General features: G+C 32.0%; 1 protein-coding gene across 1 annotated transcript in view; it reads right to left on the reverse strand.

Moving 5' to 3' along the window:
• Nucleotides 1–5091: 5091 nt before the first annotated feature.
• The window catches only part of MS3_00008513 (uncharacterized protein), a 52212-nt gene continuing 32418 nt past the window's right edge, over nucleotides 5092–24885 (reverse strand). The window contains exons 4-7 of the mRNA XM_012937011.3: nucleotides 17512–17580; nucleotides 11449–11910; nucleotides 8166–8222; nucleotides 5092–5569 (exon numbers count right to left, since the gene is read on the reverse strand). Of these exons, the coding sequence (XP_012792465.3) occupies nucleotides 5226–5569; nucleotides 8166–8222; nucleotides 11449–11910; nucleotides 17512–17580 (932 nt within the window). The 3' untranslated portion in view covers nucleotides 5092–5225. The remainder of the gene's footprint in view (nucleotides 5570–8165; nucleotides 8223–11448; nucleotides 11911–17511; nucleotides 17581–24885) is intronic.

A 24885-nucleotide genomic window follows, 5' to 3' on the forward strand; every position in this document is an offset into this window, starting at 1 on the left:
AAATTGATTACTACCATATGCTTTGAATTTATTGCCTTGCTAGTTCATATTCATTAGTTTTAATTGCAATCAGCACTACTAATCACGTAAATAAGTTACTAATCATAACTAAAATCAACTATATCTGATGAAACACTATGTAGAAAATTATGCGATAGAAGAGAAAGTGCAGAGATCAGGATCAAGATAACAAGTCTTAGATATTTTGTAGCCCTATATCTGACTTCATTTGGATCGTATGAATAATTGTTAGTGAAATATACATGTCACCAATCCTCGTATGCTAATATCGACCTAACTTGTGTTAGCGAATAAAGGAATTAAGTAAGTCGAATACGAGAATGGATTTTTGGATATGTATATTTCATACAATCTTTGATCTGAACAGACAGTCAGAGAGACGTGGTGAAGAAGATAGAGAAAAGCGAAATGAAATCACAAGCAGTGGAGAAGGTGAGTGAGTAGGCAGTGTACATTCATTTAACTAATGAAATAAATCTCAGATTTATTCTAAAGTAAAATGTAGTAATAATCCGTGTCGGGTAGAGACAGTTATCGACCTCAGTACAATTGAAGATGGTCGCGCAATTTCGTGGATTGGTTGAGGTTAGACATTAACACCGTTGAATGCCGGCTCAGTGGTCGAAAGGTTAAATGTTCATGTGCGAGTCCAAAGGCCCTGTGTTTGAATCCCACAAGCATGATCATGAATGTGTACTGTTGAGGAGTCCCACAACAGGACGAAACAGCTGTCAGTGGTCTAACATCAAACGGTTCATGATCTCGATCAAAAACTTAATAACATCCACAGCACCATACTGATAATATTTAATATTCAAATTTCTAGCAAATATATTAGAGCACCTATGATATGAGTTTAGTGTTTGTCTCTCAAATTACAATGAATTACTTTTCTCATGTAAACATTTATTTACAAAACAATGTTTACTCACACAAAAACAGGATAAGCAAAATTCTGTAGTTTAATTATTATTACAACCAAATATTTCCCACTTTAATTACTAGGTATTATTTGATTGAGTATCTGGGCTACTTGTTCCTACCACCTAAATATTTCAAAAAGTTGTTTTCGTTTGTTTTAACACACCATTATGTGTGTTAATCAGGTAACTTATTCAGGTACGTTTATGAAAAGTTTACAACCTTTCGCTGTACAAATTACAAAAAATCCTAATCAGAGAAATGGTGATTACTGGTAATATGCATAGAAAGAATGTACATTATTCAGATGTCGATTCGTGAAACTCTATCTTCTGACTGGCGATCACTCAATATTTATCGTCAGGATCGACCAATAAATAAATAAATAAATAATAATAATAATAAAAGTTATAATTGATAACATAAGGAAAAACCGTTATTGCCTACATTCAAGACAGTTTGAATAAATACAAGATATACACTTAACAATGAAACACTTAAATGGATCCATTCACATTTCAAATCATCAGATGAATTTATGAGTCAATCATTCATACAGAAAAACCGTCAAAAAGGTTTATATATTTTAAAAAAAAACTTCAAGTATAACACTTATGCTGAAGTAAAGGTTTCTAAATATACATTTATTGTTAAGATAAGATGGTGGTTGGAGGTAGTCGACAGGAAACCCTGGAACTAGGTTTCGAGCTATTTGGAACTTGTCAGCAAGGTGTACATGTAATCTTGAGGGAACTGGTGCACAATTGTAACGTCTTTGACTGTGAAGCTGAGTGACACGGGATCGAATCCGCCAGGGAGCACCAGTTCCCTCAAGATTACAGGTACACCTTGCTGACGAGTGCCAAGTAGCACAAATCCCGGGTCCAGGGTTTCCTATCGACTACCTCCAGCCACCATCTAATCTCAATATATAGTGCACGCAGTGTCGAACCACCTAGATTGGTGGCCACATTGCAAAATGGTTGGTAGCATTCGAACTGCAATAAATAAGGACTTGACACACATGACATTGATCATCATCCAGTGATCAATCAATTGTGATTACATTTATTGTTAATATATTATGGGAATTAAAAAAACACAGATTTAAATATCAATGAAGAAACTAGACAGACAATTTAACTACCTATTAGAGGCCTGGTGATAAACTTAATGATAGTGTACTACTTGTTTTTGGTACTCTCAGATATTTAATTATTTATGAAGGTAATGATAGAAAATAGGGGGGGAGATTCATTTTTACCAATATTTCTAAAGTTAATTTCAATACGTTATTATGTAATCTGTCAATTATGTATCTAATTAATTTGAAATAGTCTATTAACTAGTAATTATGGCGATTGTAATTACGTTGTACACTTTTACTTTTAAATTACTTTCTTATTCAGACATTAATAATTTTCATGCAAAATGATATCATTTCATTCTATTTTCTCTTTCTTCATTATAGATACTTAAAATACGTATTGGTTAGATGTGGTGTAGAATGTAATGCAATTCATGATATGTAATTTGTCCAATTCCTGACTTGTCAGATGGATGTACCTACATTCCTAGTGTTGATTTTCATACTGAAACTCGGAACCAATCACACTTTTTATTGTCCACTTATTTACTGAGTTGAGATACAGGCTAAACTGTTCAATAAACATGACGTTATTAGTGAAGCTTTGTAATTTACAGGTGTTAATACTACAAGTGATCGTTTTGTGCTGCTATATGTAAATTCTGAGCAGTGAATTCCAGACGCACGTTTCGTCGCATTTACATTAAGCTGAATATGCTAAAACTTGTGAATAGTACATTGAGTCAAAAGCGGAATCAAAAGCAGAAAATCACAAACTATTACTAATATCTTAAAACGACATCGTATCATTTAGTGCGTTCCTTCAACAATCTGTAATAAATTGAGAGCAGTAAATTTTGTGGAATAACATAGATTTGATTTACACAGAAGCTCATCATAGTTCTAGACACAAATTAGTACAGGGTGCATGGAATGTGGCTAGCTTTGGGATCCAGGTCGATCGTTTCATTCTATTTGGGAATTGTCGATTGGATGAACTTTCATCCAGAAGTTGATTTTCAATCCTGAACTTAAACTCACTACCGTTCATTGTCTTGGTATCTGGACACAGTAACTAAGTGGATAGTGAAACGGTGCTTGGAGCTAACGGTACTGAGTTTTTTACCAAAGCGAAAATCGAGTCTAGGATAACAGCAAATACAACTAGTGGCCCTCAATTTGGATGGAGCACAAATCCGAAATTTCACTAGTAGCCACATTTCATATATTTAGAAACAATATATATATAAGCGAATAATAGTGTTTTCATTCAGATCGTCATTAAACCCCACTCTAATATACAATAATATTCATTTGCACATATATGGGGAATGTTTCGGCAATCAAGGCTATTTATAGGTTACTGATATCACTGAAAAATAACATTAATCATAATAAATAATCAGTGGTAAGACGACAGTTATAGTAGTACTTACCATAAGAATACTATGCAAAGCATGATAATAAGAATAAAAATATTTCAATATGAAATGTAGGTCAAAACGAAAACAACAAAACTATCATGAAATAACTTAATTAAATTGGTCGGTTGTTAATGGTGTGCATGTCTAAGTTCGATCACTCCACAATAATACGTGACCAACTTTCATTCTCTAGAGTGGATTACACGCAACATCCTTAAAATACGCTGGTCAGAGTATCTCACTAAAATTCTGGAAATTTCCTCTCGACACTGAGTGAGCTTATGATCGGTTTCTAAGCTCAACGAGATTCAACAGTCGCCACATCCCCATACTGATAATTAAAACAATCCTTAAAATATTACTTACTTAAAAGTGTATGAATAATCAGTTTAGCCATGCAAGTGGTATATAAAAGATTGATTAATGAAATTGAGACAAAGTTTATAATTGGATAGAAAATCGTTAGGAGGGAAAGTTCGATAATATATTTTAATACTTACATACGCCTGTTACTCCCATTGAAGCATAGGCCTCCCACCAGCATTCTCCATCCAACTCTGTCCTCCGCCTTCCTTTCTAGTTTGATCCAATTGTTGTTCATTCTTCTCATGTCTATCTCCATTTCCCGGTGTAATGTGTTCTTTGGTCTTCCTCTCCTCCTTCGGCCTTTAGGATTCCAACTGAGGTCTTGTCTTGTGATGTAGTTGAGTGCTTTCCTCAATGTGTGTCCTATCCACTTCCAGCGCTTCTTCGTGATTTCTTCTTCTAATTGGATCTGGTTTGTTCTTTTCCATCGTAGGTTGTTGCAGATGGTGTATGGCCAACGGATGCGAAGTATTTTATGTAGACAACTGTTAATAAACAGTTGTATGTTCTTGATGATAGCTTTCGTAGTTCTCCAAGTTTCCACCCCATACAGTAGAACTGTCTTGATATTTGTATTGAAAATTCCGACTTTGATGTTGGTTGACAGTTGTTTTGAGTTTTAGATGTTCCTCACATGTAGATATGCTGCTCTTGCTTTGCCGATTTTGCACAAATGTTCATTACAAGTCTAACCGCACAAATTAAGGTCGAATAGGTTATAATTAAGAATGAAAATTACTGATTACACAATCGATTGAAATAACTAACTAAATAATTGAGCCCTAATGTATGCTTCAAAAAATGTGTATGTAGCTTTCATATTACTTTACATCTATGGTGATGAATAACGGAATTAAATAAGTCAAATATGTATATGTATATTTTTTGCACACATCAGAGAAGGGAAGAGAAGTAAAGAGAGTGAAGTGATTCCTAAATAAGATTCAAATATGAGTTAATATTCAGTTATACCAATCTTATCACTTAATCATTACTAAAATTACATAGATTTTTTATCTTAAGATTTGTAGCTTAAGTGGATGATTTTGATGGAGTTTTATTCTTTGAGTTGGATGGCTTGATCAAAGAACAAAACTCCATCATGATTTTCGATCAAATATATTAAAATACTACTTATAATTATATTTTCTTTTCCATACAATAATCAATTTACATTCAGTTAAATCACATTTTCAATAATAATAATAATAAATGAGAGAGTAATTTAATCAAAGAAACATGTTGAAAAGAGAAAAAACAAACAACAACAAAAATACTTCAAATCTACAAATGCGCCAAAAAATAATTTTTTTTAAAAAAAAATCGATTTCTCAATAATATTGATTATTTATATTAATATAAGAATTTCTTTTTTCAAGTATAAATACCTAATCATATTGATTGATTTATAGAATATGAATGGATATGAAAGATTTTATAAGTAATAAATTATTGAAAATATTGAAAATCAATAATATTTGTTTATTGATTTGTAATCTTGTACAATGATTCATTGATCTAATTAGTCGTTCTATAAATGATAATTTTTCAGGTTTATTATATAAATGTTTAGATGATATACCATTCGTATTTGATTTAGAAAATTTTTGATTAAAACTAGATGAGAATAATGTTGAAGATGATTTCGCTATTGATGAAGATGATAATGGTGATGTTGATGATGATAATGATGATGATGATGATGACAGTAATCCATTTGGTTGAGATGATAAAGATGAAACTGTTGGAACTGAAATCAAATTTTAAAAGATATATGAGAATTAAATCAATTTACAAGTGAATTGATAATCTATCTTCAAAAGAATCACAGTAGGTGACATCTATTCATGACGAAGATGTTCATTAATTCTAAATAGTTTTATAAACTGCCTCATTTTCAGTATGACATTATGAATGATAGAATATACACATATACTTATATCAAGTGTAATGTACCTACACACTTACAATACATGACGAGATAATCATAATTATCATTGCTGTTTATACGATATGACTGTTTCATGGTTGACAACTGATGACTATAACTATTCAACAATATTCGATAACAACCTTTCTTTAAATTCAATTTACCTTCATAAACTTATTTATATAATGAAACAACAAAATTCACTTATCTAAACATTCATCATAATGTAAACGTATAGTTTGACAGATATTAGTCGACAATTATATTATAGTTAACTATGTATACTATTCATTTATCAATGAAATGAATACAATGGAAGAAAAAAAAACAAAGATAAGAAAACTTTCAGAATGTTATCCCATAAAAAACTCAATATAAGAACAAATAAGTAAACATCATGCTTCAACAAATATTCTAAATGTCATGCATTGATTTGATATCATAACATACCAATAAAATTGTATGCATTCTAGATAAAGAAAGACTATATTGTGAAGAGTTTTCCTCTCTCTCTCTCTCTCCATTGCTCTTTGTCTACATATTATATTTTTATATGGATATATATTTCAATAGTTAAGATCACGATTCAATTGAAGATAGATCACCACGGAAAACTTAGAAGCACTGGACGGCTGCATCATCCTATTATGGGACTCCTCAGCAGTACGCGTCCACGATCACCGTCCTGTGAGATTCGTATCCAGGATTAGTGACTGGCTTCAAAAGGTATTTCCTGGAGTTATGAGTGACAAGCAGTGACCAATGGAGCTCAACCAGGTCTATTGTGAGATAGTAACTCAATGAAAACAGTGGTGGACGGTGGTTCAATTTCGTGGGTTAGTTGAAGTTAAAGATTAACAGCGTTGGATACCGACCGGCTCAGTGGTGTAGAGGTTAAGCGTTCGTGTGCGATACTGGTAGGTCCTAGCTTCGAACATCGAGGGGCGGGATAGTGGATGTGCACTGCTGAGGAAACCCATTGTATGACGAAACGGCCGTCCAGTGCTTCCAGGTTTTCCATGGTGGTCCAGCTTCAATTGACTCATGATCTCAATCATTGAAATCACTATAATATCCACAAAAACCTATTCGAATGTTTAATTATCAACTATGCTATTTATTTATTTCAAAATTTTATCATTCACCAATCAAAATTATAGAGAATTCAATGAAGAAAATTCTCAATTCGACGAAATCACTTCCTTTAACGATATGTTTGTATCTATAGTTGCTTGACAAATAATATAACTTCTGTAGAAAGATAGAAGAGATTGTGTCGTAAGGTGAGGCTAGATTTTAAATATCAAAAGGAGGTTATGTAATAATCAAGGTTGTGAATAATTCAATGGTCAAAAATATGCGAGTTAATTGTCCACTTGACAGATATGATGCAAAGGGACAAACGTAAAGTCCATAAATTTACTTGCTCTTTTGGGGCATGTCACATTGGTTGAACAAACTGTCTCAGAACATTACTCGATAAGGCTTTTCAATGAGGAATGTAAACTTATCGTTAGTTTGGTACAGGTGTATCTGATAAACTTTAAACATATTTCTCCAAAGGAGGTGATTTTTCACAATAATCAACACAGTCAAAAGAATTGAGTCAATGAGAAGTTAAATCAGAAACTTATGTACTGATGAGACGTTGGCGATTCACCGATTCAACCCTGAACTACCCATGCATCAACAATACGTTCAACCTCTTGTTCTTTTCTAGTTATAATTCCCTCATGGATTATCTGTTGATTTTATTTGTTCTTATTATTATTTTGTATTTTTAAACCGTAGTCAGTTATTATTATTCGATTAATCGATTGCTATCATGACTTTTACGTTTGTCCTTTTGTATCATCCCTGACTATTGGACAATTATCTCATATATCTTTGACCAACAAATTATTTACAACCTTGGTTATTACACAACCTCCTTTTGATATTTAAAATATACCGTCATTTTATAACACAATCTCTCCTACCTTCCTATAGAACTTAGATTACTCGTCCAACAACTATAAATACAAATATTCAGTTAAAGGAAGTGATTTTATTGAAATGAGGATTTTCTTCACTGAATTCTGTCTATTTTTTATTTATTCACTAATAATCGATAATGCACTAATAATTGCAGCATTCGTCTTAAAATGTTTACAATTTTTATGGTTTACACAATTTATGTCTCTTCCTGAATAGGCCGCTCAAACAGAAGAATTTGATTACACTATCCAATCGCTAATTATTGTCTTTTTTTAATCATAGAGCTTTTAAGACTCAATGTAGTGTGATCTGACATTTAAATCTACATTGAATACAACTGAAATCTTATTTACATTTAAAGTAAATGATGATCCTGATGTTTATGTTTTAATTATAGACACAAGACTTGTCATGCTTAATAAGCTTGTGTATAACTTACCAGTGAATATTGTACTTTGCGTTGTCATTTGTACAGAAAACGTTGTGTCAGGTATGTCTATGAGATGAAAGAAATGTTTTTTTTTAAACATGTAGAATGACTAATCTTCTCTAAAATCATTTTGAAATTCAATATTTTAGCTTATTTAAGTAGTAATAATACTGTATGTTTATGAATTTTTAGATAACTTTTGATCAGTATAAACAAACATTTGTTTCAAGCTCATTTTAATGAGTAGCTTATATTTTAATTCACTTGGTAGTGTTTACTTCTATCTTCCCATTCTTGTTTGGGACTGCAATTGATCAGTGTCTTATTAGCATATGTGTATCCTCTACGGACTACATCGACATTTTCTTAAATCACAAGCTTTATAAACAAACGTAGGGATGCAGATAAATCCAGCTGACAAGTCCCAAATACAACGAAATGTACATCCCGCATTCCACTGCTAGCCACCGTCCATCTTAGCTTGTAGTTTAATTATTCATAATACCTTTCTATATTCGTGATCATATTAATCATGAACTAATTCGTGTTCTGTAAAGTATTTGAAATTAAATTAACTTACCATTAGTTTAGATTTAAGCATGTAACTTACACAATTAATGATGAGGGGAATTGCAGTAGCTTTACAAATTGTCATTCAGTAATAAATTGTTTTTTTATTTATTTGCTTTGAAATTTTATACTACAGACAATGAAAATTATTTCTTACGAAAATATACTACTTATAATGAAGATAAGTCATTCTTAAATGATTTAATTCAATCAACAACAAAAATCACGTCATTATAACATTGAATGATTGATCTGTATTAAACTATGTGACAATATGATAATTTATGAGAAGAAGAAGTTACATAATCATAATGGCAATGATAAATTATTACCACAGTACATACTTGAATTGGTTAAAAATTGTAGAAAATAGAAAAAAACGGAAACAACTTATTCAATAGGAACTTCATTATGAGTCATAATCTATATGTGTGGGGATTTGAATTGACAACTGCATCTCTGTGATAATATGGTATGACAACTCGAGCTGATGTATGTACGTACGAAGTTCTACGTTGTTACTCACTGACTGACTGAAGGATTAATAATACAATTCACTTGCCTAAATCAAAGTAGGTAAAGTACATTTAGAACCTTGGATTTGAATGTTTTAACCATTTAGCGATAGATTTACTCAATACATTTTCTGAGATATGATAATGAATCAAGAATATACATTTTATATGTATCAAAAATAAGTTACCTAATAAGTTAAGATTTCAAATGAGACATTATATGTTTTACTGATTTAGCGTTTTGATAAACAGAAAAGAAAATGATTCTATCAGTGAAAGTGTGTGTATAAAATGTTCTTCATCAAATCAGTACACATATTTCTTAAGCTTTGTACCCTTTCATTATAAAAGAAACCTAGTTAAATATCTGGCAAATAGATCTAGGGAGATATGTACAGTCGATACAATTAACAGGAAATTAGATATCTTACGTAATATGTTGATTGAAATAGGTTATCCACAAGGTTTCCTGAAGGAACACTTGCGTGTAACATAGAAGGAAATAGCTATATCAATGGCTAGTAAGAAACCTTTCTTCCTGAAGCTGCAAATCAATGGAGATCTAGCCGGTGATGTATTACGTGATAGACTGACTAGAACAGTGAAGAGAACGTTTAATGCAGCCAACCTCTGTCTATCATGTTTGACCCTATCTATGGTTATCTCTCAAATAAAGAATAAATTACCTAGGTATGCCACTTCTATTTGTATCTACGAATCCAGACGCTCTTTTGGAGAAGCCTATAATGGGCACACTTCCAGACAACTGAACTAAAGTGTTAGTGAACACCTCCGTTCGTGGTTGGGAAAGGGTATTGTTAAGACAATACACAGATCAGTTCTATCACACTTGATTGACAGCGGTCACGTAGTAGATAGAAATAAGTCATTTAAAGTTATTTATCGTATTTCTACTAGTTTTCCTTATGGTGTTCGATCTCGTCTCTTACACATAGCAGAAGCCAACAATCCAAGTGTTTGTGTTCATAAGAAATTTGTAACACCCTTTCTTTCCCTTGGCTCTAATAAATGATTTTATTTTTTATTATTTTCCATACTCTCTCTTCGTTTATTTTTCTTAACCCTCTCCTACCAGTTTGTTTTATTTTCTCTCAAACATACATTTCACGGTCCAATTATCTGAGCACTTCTTTTTACGTAATCTTATAATCTTTCTATGAACGTTATTTCAGTGTCTATATTTTTCTGATCATTGACCTATTTCCCATTATGTAACATTGATTCATGCATTTATTATTCATATCACAACTAGTACACGTGTCATTACACTACCACTTTGTACTTTTCACTTATTATGGTTATTTATGTAATCTATTCCATTGTTATCATTGACTCATAAACTGCCTTAATTGGCTTAATAATTTCGTATATGAATATAAATATTACTGCATATTAGAGTAAAACCTGATGACGATCTAGTCGAAAACAATATTGTTCTATTATATATACTCTAAAAGTTCATCAATCCACTCTTCTTCATTTCCCTGTAGCTATTTCGATGATTAAATGGAATATCTTTGATAATTGATGAAATATGACAATATAAGTATTTAACAGTTCATAGAACCTATCAGTAACAACAAATTATTGTGTACGTATCGAATTATGTCACATAATTTAACCTGTGTTATACATGAATCATGATACTCCTAAAGACTATATGGATCACTAATTCTTCTTATTGTTGTTTTTCTAACGATGAATACAAAGATATTAGAGAATTTTGAACAAAACATTTATTAGATTCATTTGGTGTTGTTTTACTTGTATCTTCCCATTGTTATTTCAGACTGTAATTGATTAGTCTCATGTTGGCATATGTGCATCCTGTGCGGATAGCCTCGTAATTGTCTTAATTCACAAGCTTTATAAGCAAATATGGATAGTGGCTAGCAATGAAATCTCGGACGCATGTTTCGTCCTATTTGAGACTCGTCAGCTGGATGCACCTGCATCTCAGAGTTGATGTTCATTCCGGTACTCAAATACAATACCGTTTACTTCAAACACCACTGCGTTATTCACTTAGCTACTGAGTCCTGATAGCCACCTGCTTGAGGTGAACGGTACTGGGTTCGAGTCCCAGAATGAACATCAACTCTCTGATGTAGGTACATCATTTTATTGGCAAATAACTAAACAAACAAAATAAAAAATTCTTAAAATAAAATACAATTTCCTCTTACCAATAATTTCTATATAGATTTTATCATAAACCAAATCAATATTTGATGGACTGTATATTATAGATGTATTATGATATAATGGTAATGATTGTTTATTAAATTCATTCATTTGAGCATTACGATAATTTGACATTGATGATAATGACGATGATGATGATAATTTTGTATAATTTATATTTTTAATTGGATTTGATCTTTCTAAACATATCCATTGACCAGCTTCAGATTCATTTACCCATGCTATATATAATCTACTTTCTAATAAATGTGAATCTAACCATTGCATTGTAATATATACACCACCTGATCTAAATGGATGTGATAATCGACGTACACCACGATGATACCATTCTAATGAAATTGTTGGATCAAGTTTAGCTTCAGATGATGGAAAACTAGCACGACATATTAATTCTAATGGGGTACCGTAAAATACAAGATTTGGACCAGTTACAGTGATAGCTAAAATTTATGAGTATAAAGAGAGAAGAATAATTGTTTAGGTGAATGAAAAAAATTAATATGTAGGATGAAAAGGCATGAATAATGATTCTGTTATTGAGGCTGTAGACTTTCATTGGCCGGGATGATCGAGACATTTGTTATGTATGCTTAATCACAGTTTACTGAAACATGAAGTGAACAAATTCATGTGAGTGGCCAGTATGATGTCTGAGATTGTAGACGAAATGGAAGATGCTATCAATTCATGAATTTATTAATAGTTGATATGAGCATTGTTTAGATGTATGGAATACTTGGTCAAGGTTTTTTAATGAAAGTCATTTTAATTATCTTTGAAGAGATTAGCTAAGATCGACCAAAGATATACTTAGTTAAATTTATTTTACATTTACTTCTATATTATGGGATATAATATTATCAACACAGAAGGCCTGTGGAAATAATTTGATTTGTGATTCGCATAATTCATCAACTTCAAATAGGTAACCATTCAAAATCAGGTTTCTTATTAAGGTACACAAATTGAATTTCACGATCGTACCTTAGAATGTTTTTGGATCAAAGCTGGAGTTCTACAAAAGATCTTCCGTTTAACAGTCAATGTTGTCAGAGATATGAATTGCAGAACATATTTACGATATCTAAAATGATAGGGTCTGAAAAATCCATAAAATCGTAATTTTTGACTAAAGTAGTAAGTGACTTCTTTCCAATTCTCTGATAATAATTCGAAAATCTTAAATCTCAACCACAATAATTGTCTTCTACCCAAACTTCTAATATGTCATCAAGATATAAAGAACTCACACTAACGGATGATAATCAAACTGATATAATTATGTATCACATATGATTATTTGATACAGCGGTAGTTAATTAAATCAAATCAGCCTATTCATATATTAAAACGTATTCATTCTATGATCAAATACAACATATTTTTTCAAATCATACAAGCAAACTAAGCTCTAGTGATGGTCTCCAAGAGGTATTTCCTGGAGTTTTAGTGAGAAGCCATGACCAGTGGAGTTTACCCGATTCAGTTGTGAGATAGTAAATCACTGATGACGATGATGGACGATGGTGTAAGCTCTAATTATTTTAAACAGTCAAGAAGTAAAACAAAAATACAATTTATTTCAAACGTTTTTAATTCTCTCAAATTTTACAATTCCCCGGAGTCATGTTAAGAAAGAACCTGAATGTTCTTCTTCAATATTTCCCAAATATGTTTGTTGTGTATTTAAAATACAGAACAACATTATAAATTGAGAAGTTTTGCACAGATTACAATACAAATGTCACAGTTAAACTACCATAGTAAATAAAGCAAAAATAAAATCAAAGAAATTACACAATTAAATTTACAAGCCCATCTAAACTACTATAGTTTCAATAATGGTCTAGTTTAAACTAATTTGTGTATTCACCTATGAAATAATTACAATCTCCACAAATTCCCATAGTGATAATAAATAAAAGAAAATTCACCAGACTGTATAAAGAAAATATTTAAGGAACTTGTTCATTTCAAGAATATTGACCGAAAATCATAATTAAAAACCAGTTTACATTCTTGTTACAATATCAATAAATCAATCTATTTGTTGAAATATATTTGACTGAGAAACATTTTTAAAAAATTGAAATCATGAGTCAATTGAAACTAGACCACCATGGAAAACCTGAAAGCAATGGACGGCTGTTTCGTTCTAGTATGGTGAGAAGCCGTGATCAGTGGAGCTATTCTGTGTCGGGTAGAAACAGGTGTCTAACTCAGTACAATGGAAGATGGTCGCGCAACTTCATGGATTGGTTGAGGTTAGACATTAACACCATTAGATGCTGGCTTAGTAGTCTAGTTGGTTGAGCGCCTAGTGCGAGACAGATAGGTCCTGGGTCCGAATCTCGCGGGGTGCGGGATTGTGGGTGCGCACTGCTGAGGAGTTCCATACTAAAACGAAACGGCCGTCTAGTGCTTACAGGTTTTCCATGGTGGTCCAGCTTCAAATGACTCATGATTTCAATCAAAAACTTAACAATCTCCACAACACCTAAACTGATAAACATTTTTTAGATTACTAAGTCCTATCTATTTCTAAAGTTGTGTAACGTTAGTTTAATAAATAATGAGGTTAGGTATAAATCAGTTAAGAAAATTTAACCAACTACCATGTTTTAGTCAGATGTGAATGATTATTAACTTATAAATGAGATCATTAGTCAATTGAATCTAGACCACCATGGAAAATTTACAAGTACTGGACGGTCATTTCATCCTACTTTGAGACTCTTCAGCAGTGTGCATCCACGATCATAGATAATAATATTCACAAAATCCCTTCTGATATTATTAACTTATACGAAACCAATGTCACAGGAAGTTGTACACAGGAATGTGTACTTAATAAATGAATTAAATTAATAATTGTATTGTTGGGTGTGTTCTTAAGATTATGAATCCTCATTGCAGCCTTTGTTCCACGATTAATTATTTCTTTGATTCCATCTCTTTTGAATTGAAGCAGAAATTAATAGCTGTCTACATGAATATGGATAATCAATAAAATTCATCATAAAGTTTACCAAAATTTACGAACGTATGATAGAACAGGAGATAAAATCAGTTTCTTGTCTTTTCATTTAGAAAGAGATGAAAGTTCTGGAATAATTAAATACAGAAAATATGCTGCAATGAAGATTATTTATCCAGTAGCAAGACTGATCATTTCACATGAGACAAATTGCTATCTCGAACAAAACAAAAATTGACAGTTACACGTTTCTGAGTAACGTCAATTACATTTATCAGTTTGCATGTGCCTTTTGAAGCCCATATACTGAAAGAAAAGAGAGAAAAGCACACGTTCACATTTTGAAGCACATCCAGAAGAATTTCAGACTGAGATGGAAAAGCTCTAAACAGTGCAACAGCTTGAAATAAAAATGATATCGAGCAGATCATCGATGTTTGATAGTCCTTCAGAATGATAAGCTGATAAACAGTCGACCAGTAGACATTACAGTTTTTGCTTTGGTTTGTCGAAGTAGTAGCATTTAAGAAACTTAAACTACAGTTATAACTTCATAAAGAGACAATATTCAATTTACCATATTAAAATATTATTATTGTTCATTGGTTTTCGATAGAGTAATAAGCGAACGGTTAACTAGACAAATGGAAATTAAAAGGAAATGGTATGAAGAACAATGTAAAACTCCCCAAGCTGTATGATGAAATCATATTACCAGGATATATTTAAGGTGACAACGAACTGTTTTTGAATACATAGATGCGCTTTGTTTTTCATATGGCCAAGGCTTCAATAAACCTTAGTAAACGCCCTCGAACACTTCTGTACAACTCAGAGAAAGCCGAGTTATGATCAATCTTATGACTTGTTTCAATCGTTATTGAAAATAGAGGACGTTGAATGTTTAACATCTATTATTAATGGGTCATTTGATTTTATTTGTCTTTGTAACTATTTAAGTACATGTTCAGACACACCCATCTGGAGATCAGAATTATCTTTCCCTATGTATGTGTTGTCACACACATTTAAATTAATAAAGACAGTAGGATGTGACGCAATCATTTGTATACATCTTTAACCTTTCGGTGATGCAAGGACATATTTTTGCATGATAACAACATTTACTGCGTAGTGCATTTGAACTTTAGTTTCAATACAAGGCTATTTGATGTAGGTAGGCTTTATTAATGCCAGAAGTGTGATGATTCTCGTTGTACTATAACTTTTCCATCGATTTGTGAGTTTTAAAGGATAACTATTCTTTATCAAGCATAATAAACAGAGATGAACAGTAGCTAACACTGGAATCCAAGACACTCATAGGATTTATATATTTCAAAAGCGAGTGATCATTTTCACTTCTAAACGTCAATGAGAATATTCAAATAAATCATACTAATGAATTCAGTTTTCCATTGGTATTTTTAATGTAATTACTTATGATAATTATCGTGGATGCGCACTGCTGAGGAGTCTTACAATAGGACGAAACGGCCGTCCATTGCTTCCAAGTTTTCCATGGTGATCTAGCTTCAATTGACTCATGATCTCAACTATTGAAATTACTATAATAGCAGATTATCAATCCAAATATAAGCATACATCATTTTTCTGGTTTGCTTTTATCCTCTGTCTTCTTAACTAATCACTTCAGATAATTTGTTTATTAACCTAATTTATGGTTAACAATCTTAATTCTTATGTAATCAGTATAAGGATTTGTAGAAGTTATAATAATCACTAGAAGTAATTAGTTCATTTGTAAATCGACTTTTTTTTAAAACATTCATTCTTATGTAATCAGTTTTGATCATCAACTGATTAACTGTTCCTTTTCCCTTACAATCTATTATATTATTAGAATAATTTGATTTATTAATTGTTGTCTGTTTGTATTATAGATGTTTATTATCAAACATTTGGTCCAATGGTTAATTTGTTAGATATAAACTTTTATCCGTTGGAATTACGTTTTACAGTAGATAGCTGATGACAATATGTACTGTTTCAAATTATTTATGGGTATGTGTTATTTGTGTATACTTCATATCAATGAATGGATCATGCGGTAAATCACTTGTATTCAATGAAATTTGTCCATTGATTGTAATCATTTCACTAGTATCGATTTTAAAGATGTTAAGATAATACAAAACCACTATAAAACGCGTGTAATTATGCTTAATACTACTACTCAAAATGAATGATTTGACAGTTATCAAACAGTGACTGACGTAACTAGGACTACAGTCTAAAGTCAAATCAATTTATGGATAAGTTACAGCTGAAATCAAACTCTATCTTTTATAGACTGATTCTTTTACCCACTTGTTCACTCATTGAAATATACTATTTCGTTCTATATAGTATAATTATTCATCGATTACAAACTTACTAGATTAATGCACTCCATCTAAGTACAATTTATGACGGTACTTAATAGTGACGTTGTCAGATTCAATTATATCAGATCTTCCTCAGGAAATTATCCTCTAAGTTCACTAAATAAAATAATGACTTATCATAATTGTACCTTACCAGACTTATCAGCTTACATATTTTGAAGACACATATTGAGGAAAGCATTCAACTGCATCACAAGGCAAGCCGTCACATGGAATCCTCAAAGCTAAAGAAGAAGATGAAGACCAAACAACACAATACACCGAGAAATGGAGACAGACATGAGAAGAATGGACAACAATTGAATTGAACTAGAAAGGTTGGCCTAGGATAGAGTGGGTTGGAGAATACTGGTCCGCGGCCTATGTTCTTTTGGGATTAACAGTCGTAAGTAAGTAAGTAAGTAAAGTAATACTTTGATGTCAAAATAAAGAATAATTTAGTACCAGTTTAACACATTCGACACAGAATTTTCAAACCAATTTAGTTCATATAAATAAATACAATAGAGATTTAAAGATTACAGGGGAGAGCAAAATTTTGTCAATCAAACTCACCCTCATTTAAATAATTTTACAAATAGACAGTAACTACTAGATCAGATAAAAAAGTTGTATTTTACAAAAAAAAGGAAAGAAAAGAAAACTTATACACTTACTTTTATTTTTCATTCCAATCTTATTAAAAGGTACATCAACTTGATATCGTTCTGAAGGTAATGGTTCAACTAAATTAAGTTAAATGTAAAGAAAAAGTAAATAGAGAACTTTGTCAATTTACAAGTTTATCATAAAATATAATATGGATTCAATGGTCACTTTCTTTCTTTACATTGTTTGATTCATGTGAAAGATGATCATAGAGCATTATGAATTGATTGATACTAGAAATTTATGTCATTGAATGTTGACACTCTGACAGTTCAACCTTAAATGGATGACTACTGCTAGGACAGACTCGCACCAGGTTGAAACATCTGTTCAGTGCTTCCTGGTTCTCAAAGGTTGTCTAAAATATGAACAACCCACGTAGTAAACTATAAAAATAAGAGATTACCAAGATGGTGTGAGAATTGTAGCTACATAGAAAAGTTTGTTTATCAAAGTACTGTTCACATCGAAGCGCAGTCACTGGACAAAAGAATGTTTATACATATTCATATTCTAATAGTAGAATATGATGAAAAGAATAAGTTTATGAATTAACTAAATCTTTCTATCGTGTCTTTTGGTATGGTATCTACAATCTTGTGTTCTGAACACCGACTATAACTACCCATTAAAATGCAATTAGTGTCCAACATTCAGTCAATTGAGGTAAATACACGTACATTGGATTAAAGTTTACAGTTAAATATTTAGTCTAGGAAAAATACTATATTGTAATAAATATGTGATGGTAACTGAAGTTCATAATCAGTGAAACTTTACAGTCATATTTTCTTATTTATAATCTTATGTTTAAGATAATAATTTTTCGACAACTCAGTGGTCAGTTAGTCGAAATAACAAACTGAATAAAACCTAAGTTACTATGACACCTGATAGACGCTAGTTTCCTCAAAATGTTTGGTTTGTCAAGCTAATAATAGACAAATGGTGACAAACCTAAATAAATGTATCGTAAAATTCTTATGGCGGCTCCGTGGTCAAGTAGGTTAAGCGTTCGCGCGCGAGACTTAATGCCCTGTATTCGGATCTCGCGAGATGAGATCGTAGATTTGCATTGCTGAGTAGTCTTACAATAGAAAGAAACGGCCGTTCAGTGCTTTCATGTGTTCAATGGTGGTCCAACATCAATCGGTTCAAGATCTCAATCAATATATTCTTATTCACGAGTCATCTTGATACAATCCACTGGTAATTTCTTTCGTATTGGTACAATCACTCTCAACAGTGCACATCCACGATTTAACTAAAAATTTAGTTTAGAATCTTAAGATTTTCAAATATCAATCTTCACATAGGTGAGTTAACTCAATTTTCTAGTGGATCACTGTCACACATTCTACATATTTGAGCATCACTACTAAATGTTTAGAGATATATTCAGATTTAAACTATGAAATTCTCTATATTAACAAAATGTCATTTCATAAAGAAACAGGATAACATTGTATTATCTTTTTTTCAATTTGTGAATAATCAAATTAGTTCATTATACTATCAAATTTCCACAGCAATTTAAGTCAATCCAACTTAATCACTAACATTATGCTTAATAAATGTCTATTGAAGACAATTACTATAGTAATTGAATGTGAATAAATATAAAGTTAAAATGAAAGAAATCAAAAATGATGTTTAAATGATTACAATCTAAGAAAATTCGTTTCATTCATTATGTAATATACATTAAATCAAGTTGAAAATTATGTTCAGATTTGTTTATATTGTGAATGGTTTGATTAGAGTTTGGTGAATGAGTTTTTTGTTGTTGTTGTTGTTGTAATTTCTGTTAATCGAAAGTGTTTTGAGCAGAAAAAAACAGAAATGAATTAAGTTTTTTTGTTGTTGTTGAATAGTGATGTTTTGAAACTTAAAACTAATAAAAAATTTAGTTAAAATTGTCTAGCAATAATGTTTATAAAATAAATTAAGAGTGATTAGATTTTATGGCTATTTTGATGAAAACATACATTTTATCAGAAGAGACTTTGTAGAGATTTTAGAAAACCCTTTTCTAATAATAATCATCTGCTCAATAGTGACTAACTTCAAGAGGCATTTTCTGGAGTTCTAGTGAGAAGTCGTGACCAGTAGAGTTCAACCAGGTCTGTTGTGAGATATCAGCTCACTGAAGACAATGATATTTGGTGGTGGAATTTCGTGGATTGGTTGAAATTAGACATTAACACCGTTGGATGGAGGCTCAATGGTCTACAGTTTACATGTTCGCGCACAAGACCGGTTGGTCTCGGGTTCGAATCCCGTGCAGCGGGATCGTGGATGCGCACTGCCGAGAAGTTCCATACTAGGACGAAACGGCCATCTAGTGCTTCCAGGTTTTCCATGGTGGTTTAGCTTCAACTGACTCATGATTTCAACTACTGAATATATATTTATTTCTTTTATTCACATTTGTGACTTGAAACACGCAATAAATTTAATATTCAATTCATGTAGTGTCATTTGCATATATATTCCTGTTGTTGTTTAGGACAGCAATTGTTCAGTCACTTGTTGGCAATATGTGCATCTTGTATGAAGTGCCTTGATATTGCCTTAATTCACAAGCATTATAAGCAAAGATGGATAGTGGCTAGCAGTGGAATGCAGGACTCACGTTTCGTCCCATTGGAACTCATCAGCTGGATGTAACTGCATCCCTTTATTTGCTTATAAAGCTTGTGACTGAAGGCAATATCAAGGCAGTCTGTACAGAATGCACATATGCCAACAAGTGACTGGTCAATTGCGGTCATAAATAACAATAGGAAGATACAAGTAAAATAAGACCAAGTGAATTTAAAACTTCACCCTATTGCATAAGAAGGTGACTATAAGAGCTCAGTAGCTAAGTGGATAACGCGATGGAGTTTGAAGCGAACAGTACTGGGTTTGAGTCCCGGAGTGAACATGAACTTTGGGATGCAGGTACATTTAGCTGACGAGTCCCAAATGGGACGAGACGCGCATTATAGATTCCACTGCTGGCTGCCATCCATCTTTGCTTAAAATTTAATATTCCCGAAGACGAACCGGTTTTTATCCTATTTGCCGGGGTAGTGGGTACCCACTGCTGTGGTGTCTCCTATGTGACAAAACGATTGTCCAGCTGTTTACAGATTTTCATTGATGATCAACAGAAGATCAATTTGGAATTTAAATAAGGAAACTTTTTATGATCTCCACAAAACGTCGTCCTGTAAATAACTTTTTATTCTCTCATCCTCATAATTCCTCATTCAAAAATTGAATTCAAACGAAACGAAGCTAAAAGTTTTTGAATAAACCTTAGTGTATAGACAAAATCAATCGTCTACCTGATCATGTTTTCATAGAATCACAGTAACTGAAAAAATATAGTGGACATTTACTTAAGTAAATAATTCAGATTCGTTTGATGACGTATGTTACGAATATACTTTTAAGTAAGAGCATATTAGATGAAAATATAGGCAACCAAGTAAGGATGCGTGCCTACGAAAAAAGAGCTGTGTTTACATTGAACAAACAATACAGAGATATGTAATTAGAACCTGTTATTCATAGACAGAATAAATTGGAATAATATTTTCATGGAGCTTTGTTCTATGAGCTAGATGGTTTGGTCGTCAAGCTTTCATCGTTCTTCTGAACGACATTATGATCGTCATAAACTTCATAAAGAATTGAAGTGCTCGAATTTCTCCACATATAGAACGAATAAAGCTTCACAACCAAACCATCTAGCTCACAGTACAAAACTTTATCAAAATCATCCTTCTGAACTACCATTTAATCATTGAAATGCAGTCATATGTTACACGACAAAATCTTTAAACATTTATTATTCAAACAAAATGCCTAGATTTCAGTAAGACTGAGTGAGATATTATATCAATATTTATTTAATTAAGTGGAATATACCCATTGAGACATAAAATAAGAATGATTGGTTCAGTGAAGAGTTCTCTTTTTGTCCAATTCATCTTCAAAACTGTACAAAAACAAACATATACATACTTATTTTTCAAAGACGATAATAATTACAATCATAGTGAGGTAGAATAAACAACCGTAATAAAACGTTATTTTATCAAGGAAACGAATAATAGTTTGATTGTTAATGGCTTGAATATTTGTCATGAAGATGATAAGGAAATTATAATTTTGAAAGGATAGCCTAGCATGATATGATAAAATGTTGAAATTGTAATGAAATGTAATGAGGAGGGTCATAGAAAGAGAAATAAACAAGTATAGGCTTAAAAGGTCTATAGGAATGATGGAACGACAGGTAGATAACTGTAAAGGATGAAAACTATGGAGAATAGGAAACAGTTATGGAGCATTAAGACCATGTTAGTGGATAAGATTGTACCAATTTCTTTTGGACACATAATTTTGGTTTGCCTAGATGTATAGCTATTACTTCGACAATCTCATGAGATGAATAATAACTGCCTTTGTCAGCCTTCTAACCACCTTTTAGATGAATTTGAACGAAGATTCCGTCTCAGCTGAGTGACCTGTATTCACAAAGTATTTGATTGTTGAACTTCTTAATGAGCCGTTTACACGTGATTTTAGTCAAACCGGTCAATGTTCTTGAACTCTTCTGGATAAATTATACTTTAAACGACCTACAAACCTGACTTCACATGGGCAGGTAAATTGGTAAGTGCATGTAGAGTTGGTCAAATGAAAGAATTTATCTTTAAGATTATTGACGAGCGATGATGGGCTGAAGTAAACTATTTGCAATGTTGCTGCTTAAAACGTTCTTCCTAGAAAATGGGAAATTATCTTTTTAAGGACGTTTGTAACTATCACTCTTAAAATCGATGTTCATATAGAGTGTTTTCTTTTCGACTGAGGTCGTTAGTGTTTTAGGCTGTTTAAGCTTTATATTTTTGTTAATAAATATAAAGGGTGCCCATTTTTGATAAGTATTTCCTTCAAGAGGCTCAGTTCGTCGTCGGGACTAAAAATTCTTCATATTTGCGCAGAGATCGATATTGTTGCGTTTTGTTTTTAACTAATGAGGACCCAGGTGTGGAAACTTGATAGTTGGTCATTCCACATAGTTTTCCTGCAGACAGAACTTCTTAGAGTTCCGTCATGTTTTCCTGTCATTTCCAAATCAAGAAATTAAATATTTTGTTTGTCTTCAAATTCAAGTGTGAAATTTATTGCTGGGTGACAGTTATCAAATGTCGTTAGAAGATGACTTAAATCATATTTGTTGCCACAAATGATTAATATATCATCTGCATACCTTTTATACAAGTGGAAGTTTCCGATAGTTGTTTTAAGTTGGTTGTTTTCTAGACTGGTCATGAAACGATTTGCTAAAAATGGACCAAGTGGGGATTCCATTGCTATTCCATCCTATAGCATATGAATTACGTCGTTAAATGTGGTTCGTGCATTACAAGTGCATCGTAATAGTAGTTCCTTCAAATAAGCTTCCGGTATTCCGATATTCATCTCGTTATTATTTATGTATTTGTGGATGAAAAATATGGTCTCTGTGAGTTAAACATTAGTGAATAGTGACTCGACATCATGAGCGAGAATAAGTTTGTCATTTACATTCACTTTTTTAACGTATTCAATGATTTCTAGAGTATCATGTAAAGTGTGTATACAGATACTTTTTTTAAGGGTTCTGGGAGATCCGCTAGCCACTTTACTATAGAGTAACAAGAGGATCCGGACATATCAAGAATTGGTCAGATAGGTAAACCATATTTGTGTATTTTAGACAAACCATATAATCGTGGTATTATTGATCCTATTGGTTTTATGCGCTCATAGATATCTTCGTTGATTACCTGATCATTTTTCATTCTCTTAAGAACTTCATTCAGTTGCTTTTCTATCATTTCAATCTTATTCTTCTCTTTGATTAGTTTGGAAAATTTGATGTCATCTGATAATAACTTTGTCGTTTTTCGATATAGATCTTACGAACTAACAGCACTAGATCTGCACTTTTATCCGATCGTATTATAGTCAAATCTTTATTGATTCTATGTAGTTTTAGTTTGTTTCTATGCTCTTTCTTCTGGTTGCAGCTATCGAAGAGAGTAGATTTAAAACGTTGAAATTCGTGGTCAGAGACTGAACTAAGACAATTTGTCTGTTTGATTATATTTTCGAATTCAACTTGTGTGTGAATTTGAAGTGTCGGTTAATATGTTAAGCCTACATAATTTATTCTAGCTTCCGGACAGGTCAAGCTATTCATTCTACTGGAGTCGCATTTTGACCTTGTTAATTACTCGCATATCAACCTTGACTGATTTTATATGAGCGTATATGTGTGCACATCTTATCCTATTCATCACATGTCCGTAGCTTATTTTTGTTCGGCTATAAATATCGAATATTGCTTGATTAAATCCAATTGGCTCTCATGCCTCCATTGCTCGTCATTTTGTTTCACTGTCTTCTCTTCGTTTTCTTCGCTTTCTTCGCTTCGTTTCTTCAGTTGTTTGTCCCGATCAACAATTGTAATAAATATACATATTCAAAAATCCATTCTCGTTTTTGACTTATATAATTCCATTATTCATAAACGCGAGTTAAGTCGATAATTATATACGAGGATTGGCGATATGACTGGAGTCAAATCCCGGGTCACTGAAACCTTTTGTTACTTTTTTTCATTTATGTCACAGAATTTTTTCCTCAACGATAGTGATTACAGTAGTACATTTATGAAACATACTGAAGAATGAATAAACACATATGTCTCAAAATTGATCGGAAATTTATGTTGTGTATCTGTGGTTTTTAAACTTTTATTGAGATCCGATATTAAGTTTTTTTTCGTGCACTTGTCACTAACTGTGATAACATATTCCATACAGAGACAGTGTTCATTAGGTGATAATTCATATAACATAGATTTTTGTGATAAGTTAAACTCTAATAACTAGATAACACTTTGTATATGGCGTTTTATGACATGGTTTTTCGAGCCCTTAACAACAAAACTATAATAAGTTTACCAGATAAAAATAACGTTTCAATGCCTACGTTTATTCTATTTCACTATTACTATGTTTAACGGAATTTTATAATCACTATTATTATACTACTATTATACTACTAATTCGTTGAAAAGAGATCCCTTCACTGAACTTCGTGTTTGTAATGATTATCACCTCCAAAGATAATTACATATATTTGTGATTGTACAGCTTTGAAAATGATTTGATTGAAAAGTGAACTCTTCATTGAACTAATCTTTCTTATTTTGTGTCCCAACTTATATTGGACTACACTGAATGATGAATTGTTATGCGTGATCATTTTATTAAAACTTTCTTCCAAATGCCATTCATCAATTCATAATTTAAGATTTTAACTATAATTGA

This window comes from Schistosoma haematobium, chromosome 6 (assembly GCF_000699445.3).
Source record: "Schistosoma haematobium chromosome 6, whole genome shotgun sequence".
NCBI lineage: Eukaryota > Metazoa > Platyhelminthes > Trematoda > Strigeidida > Schistosomatidae > Schistosoma > Schistosoma haematobium.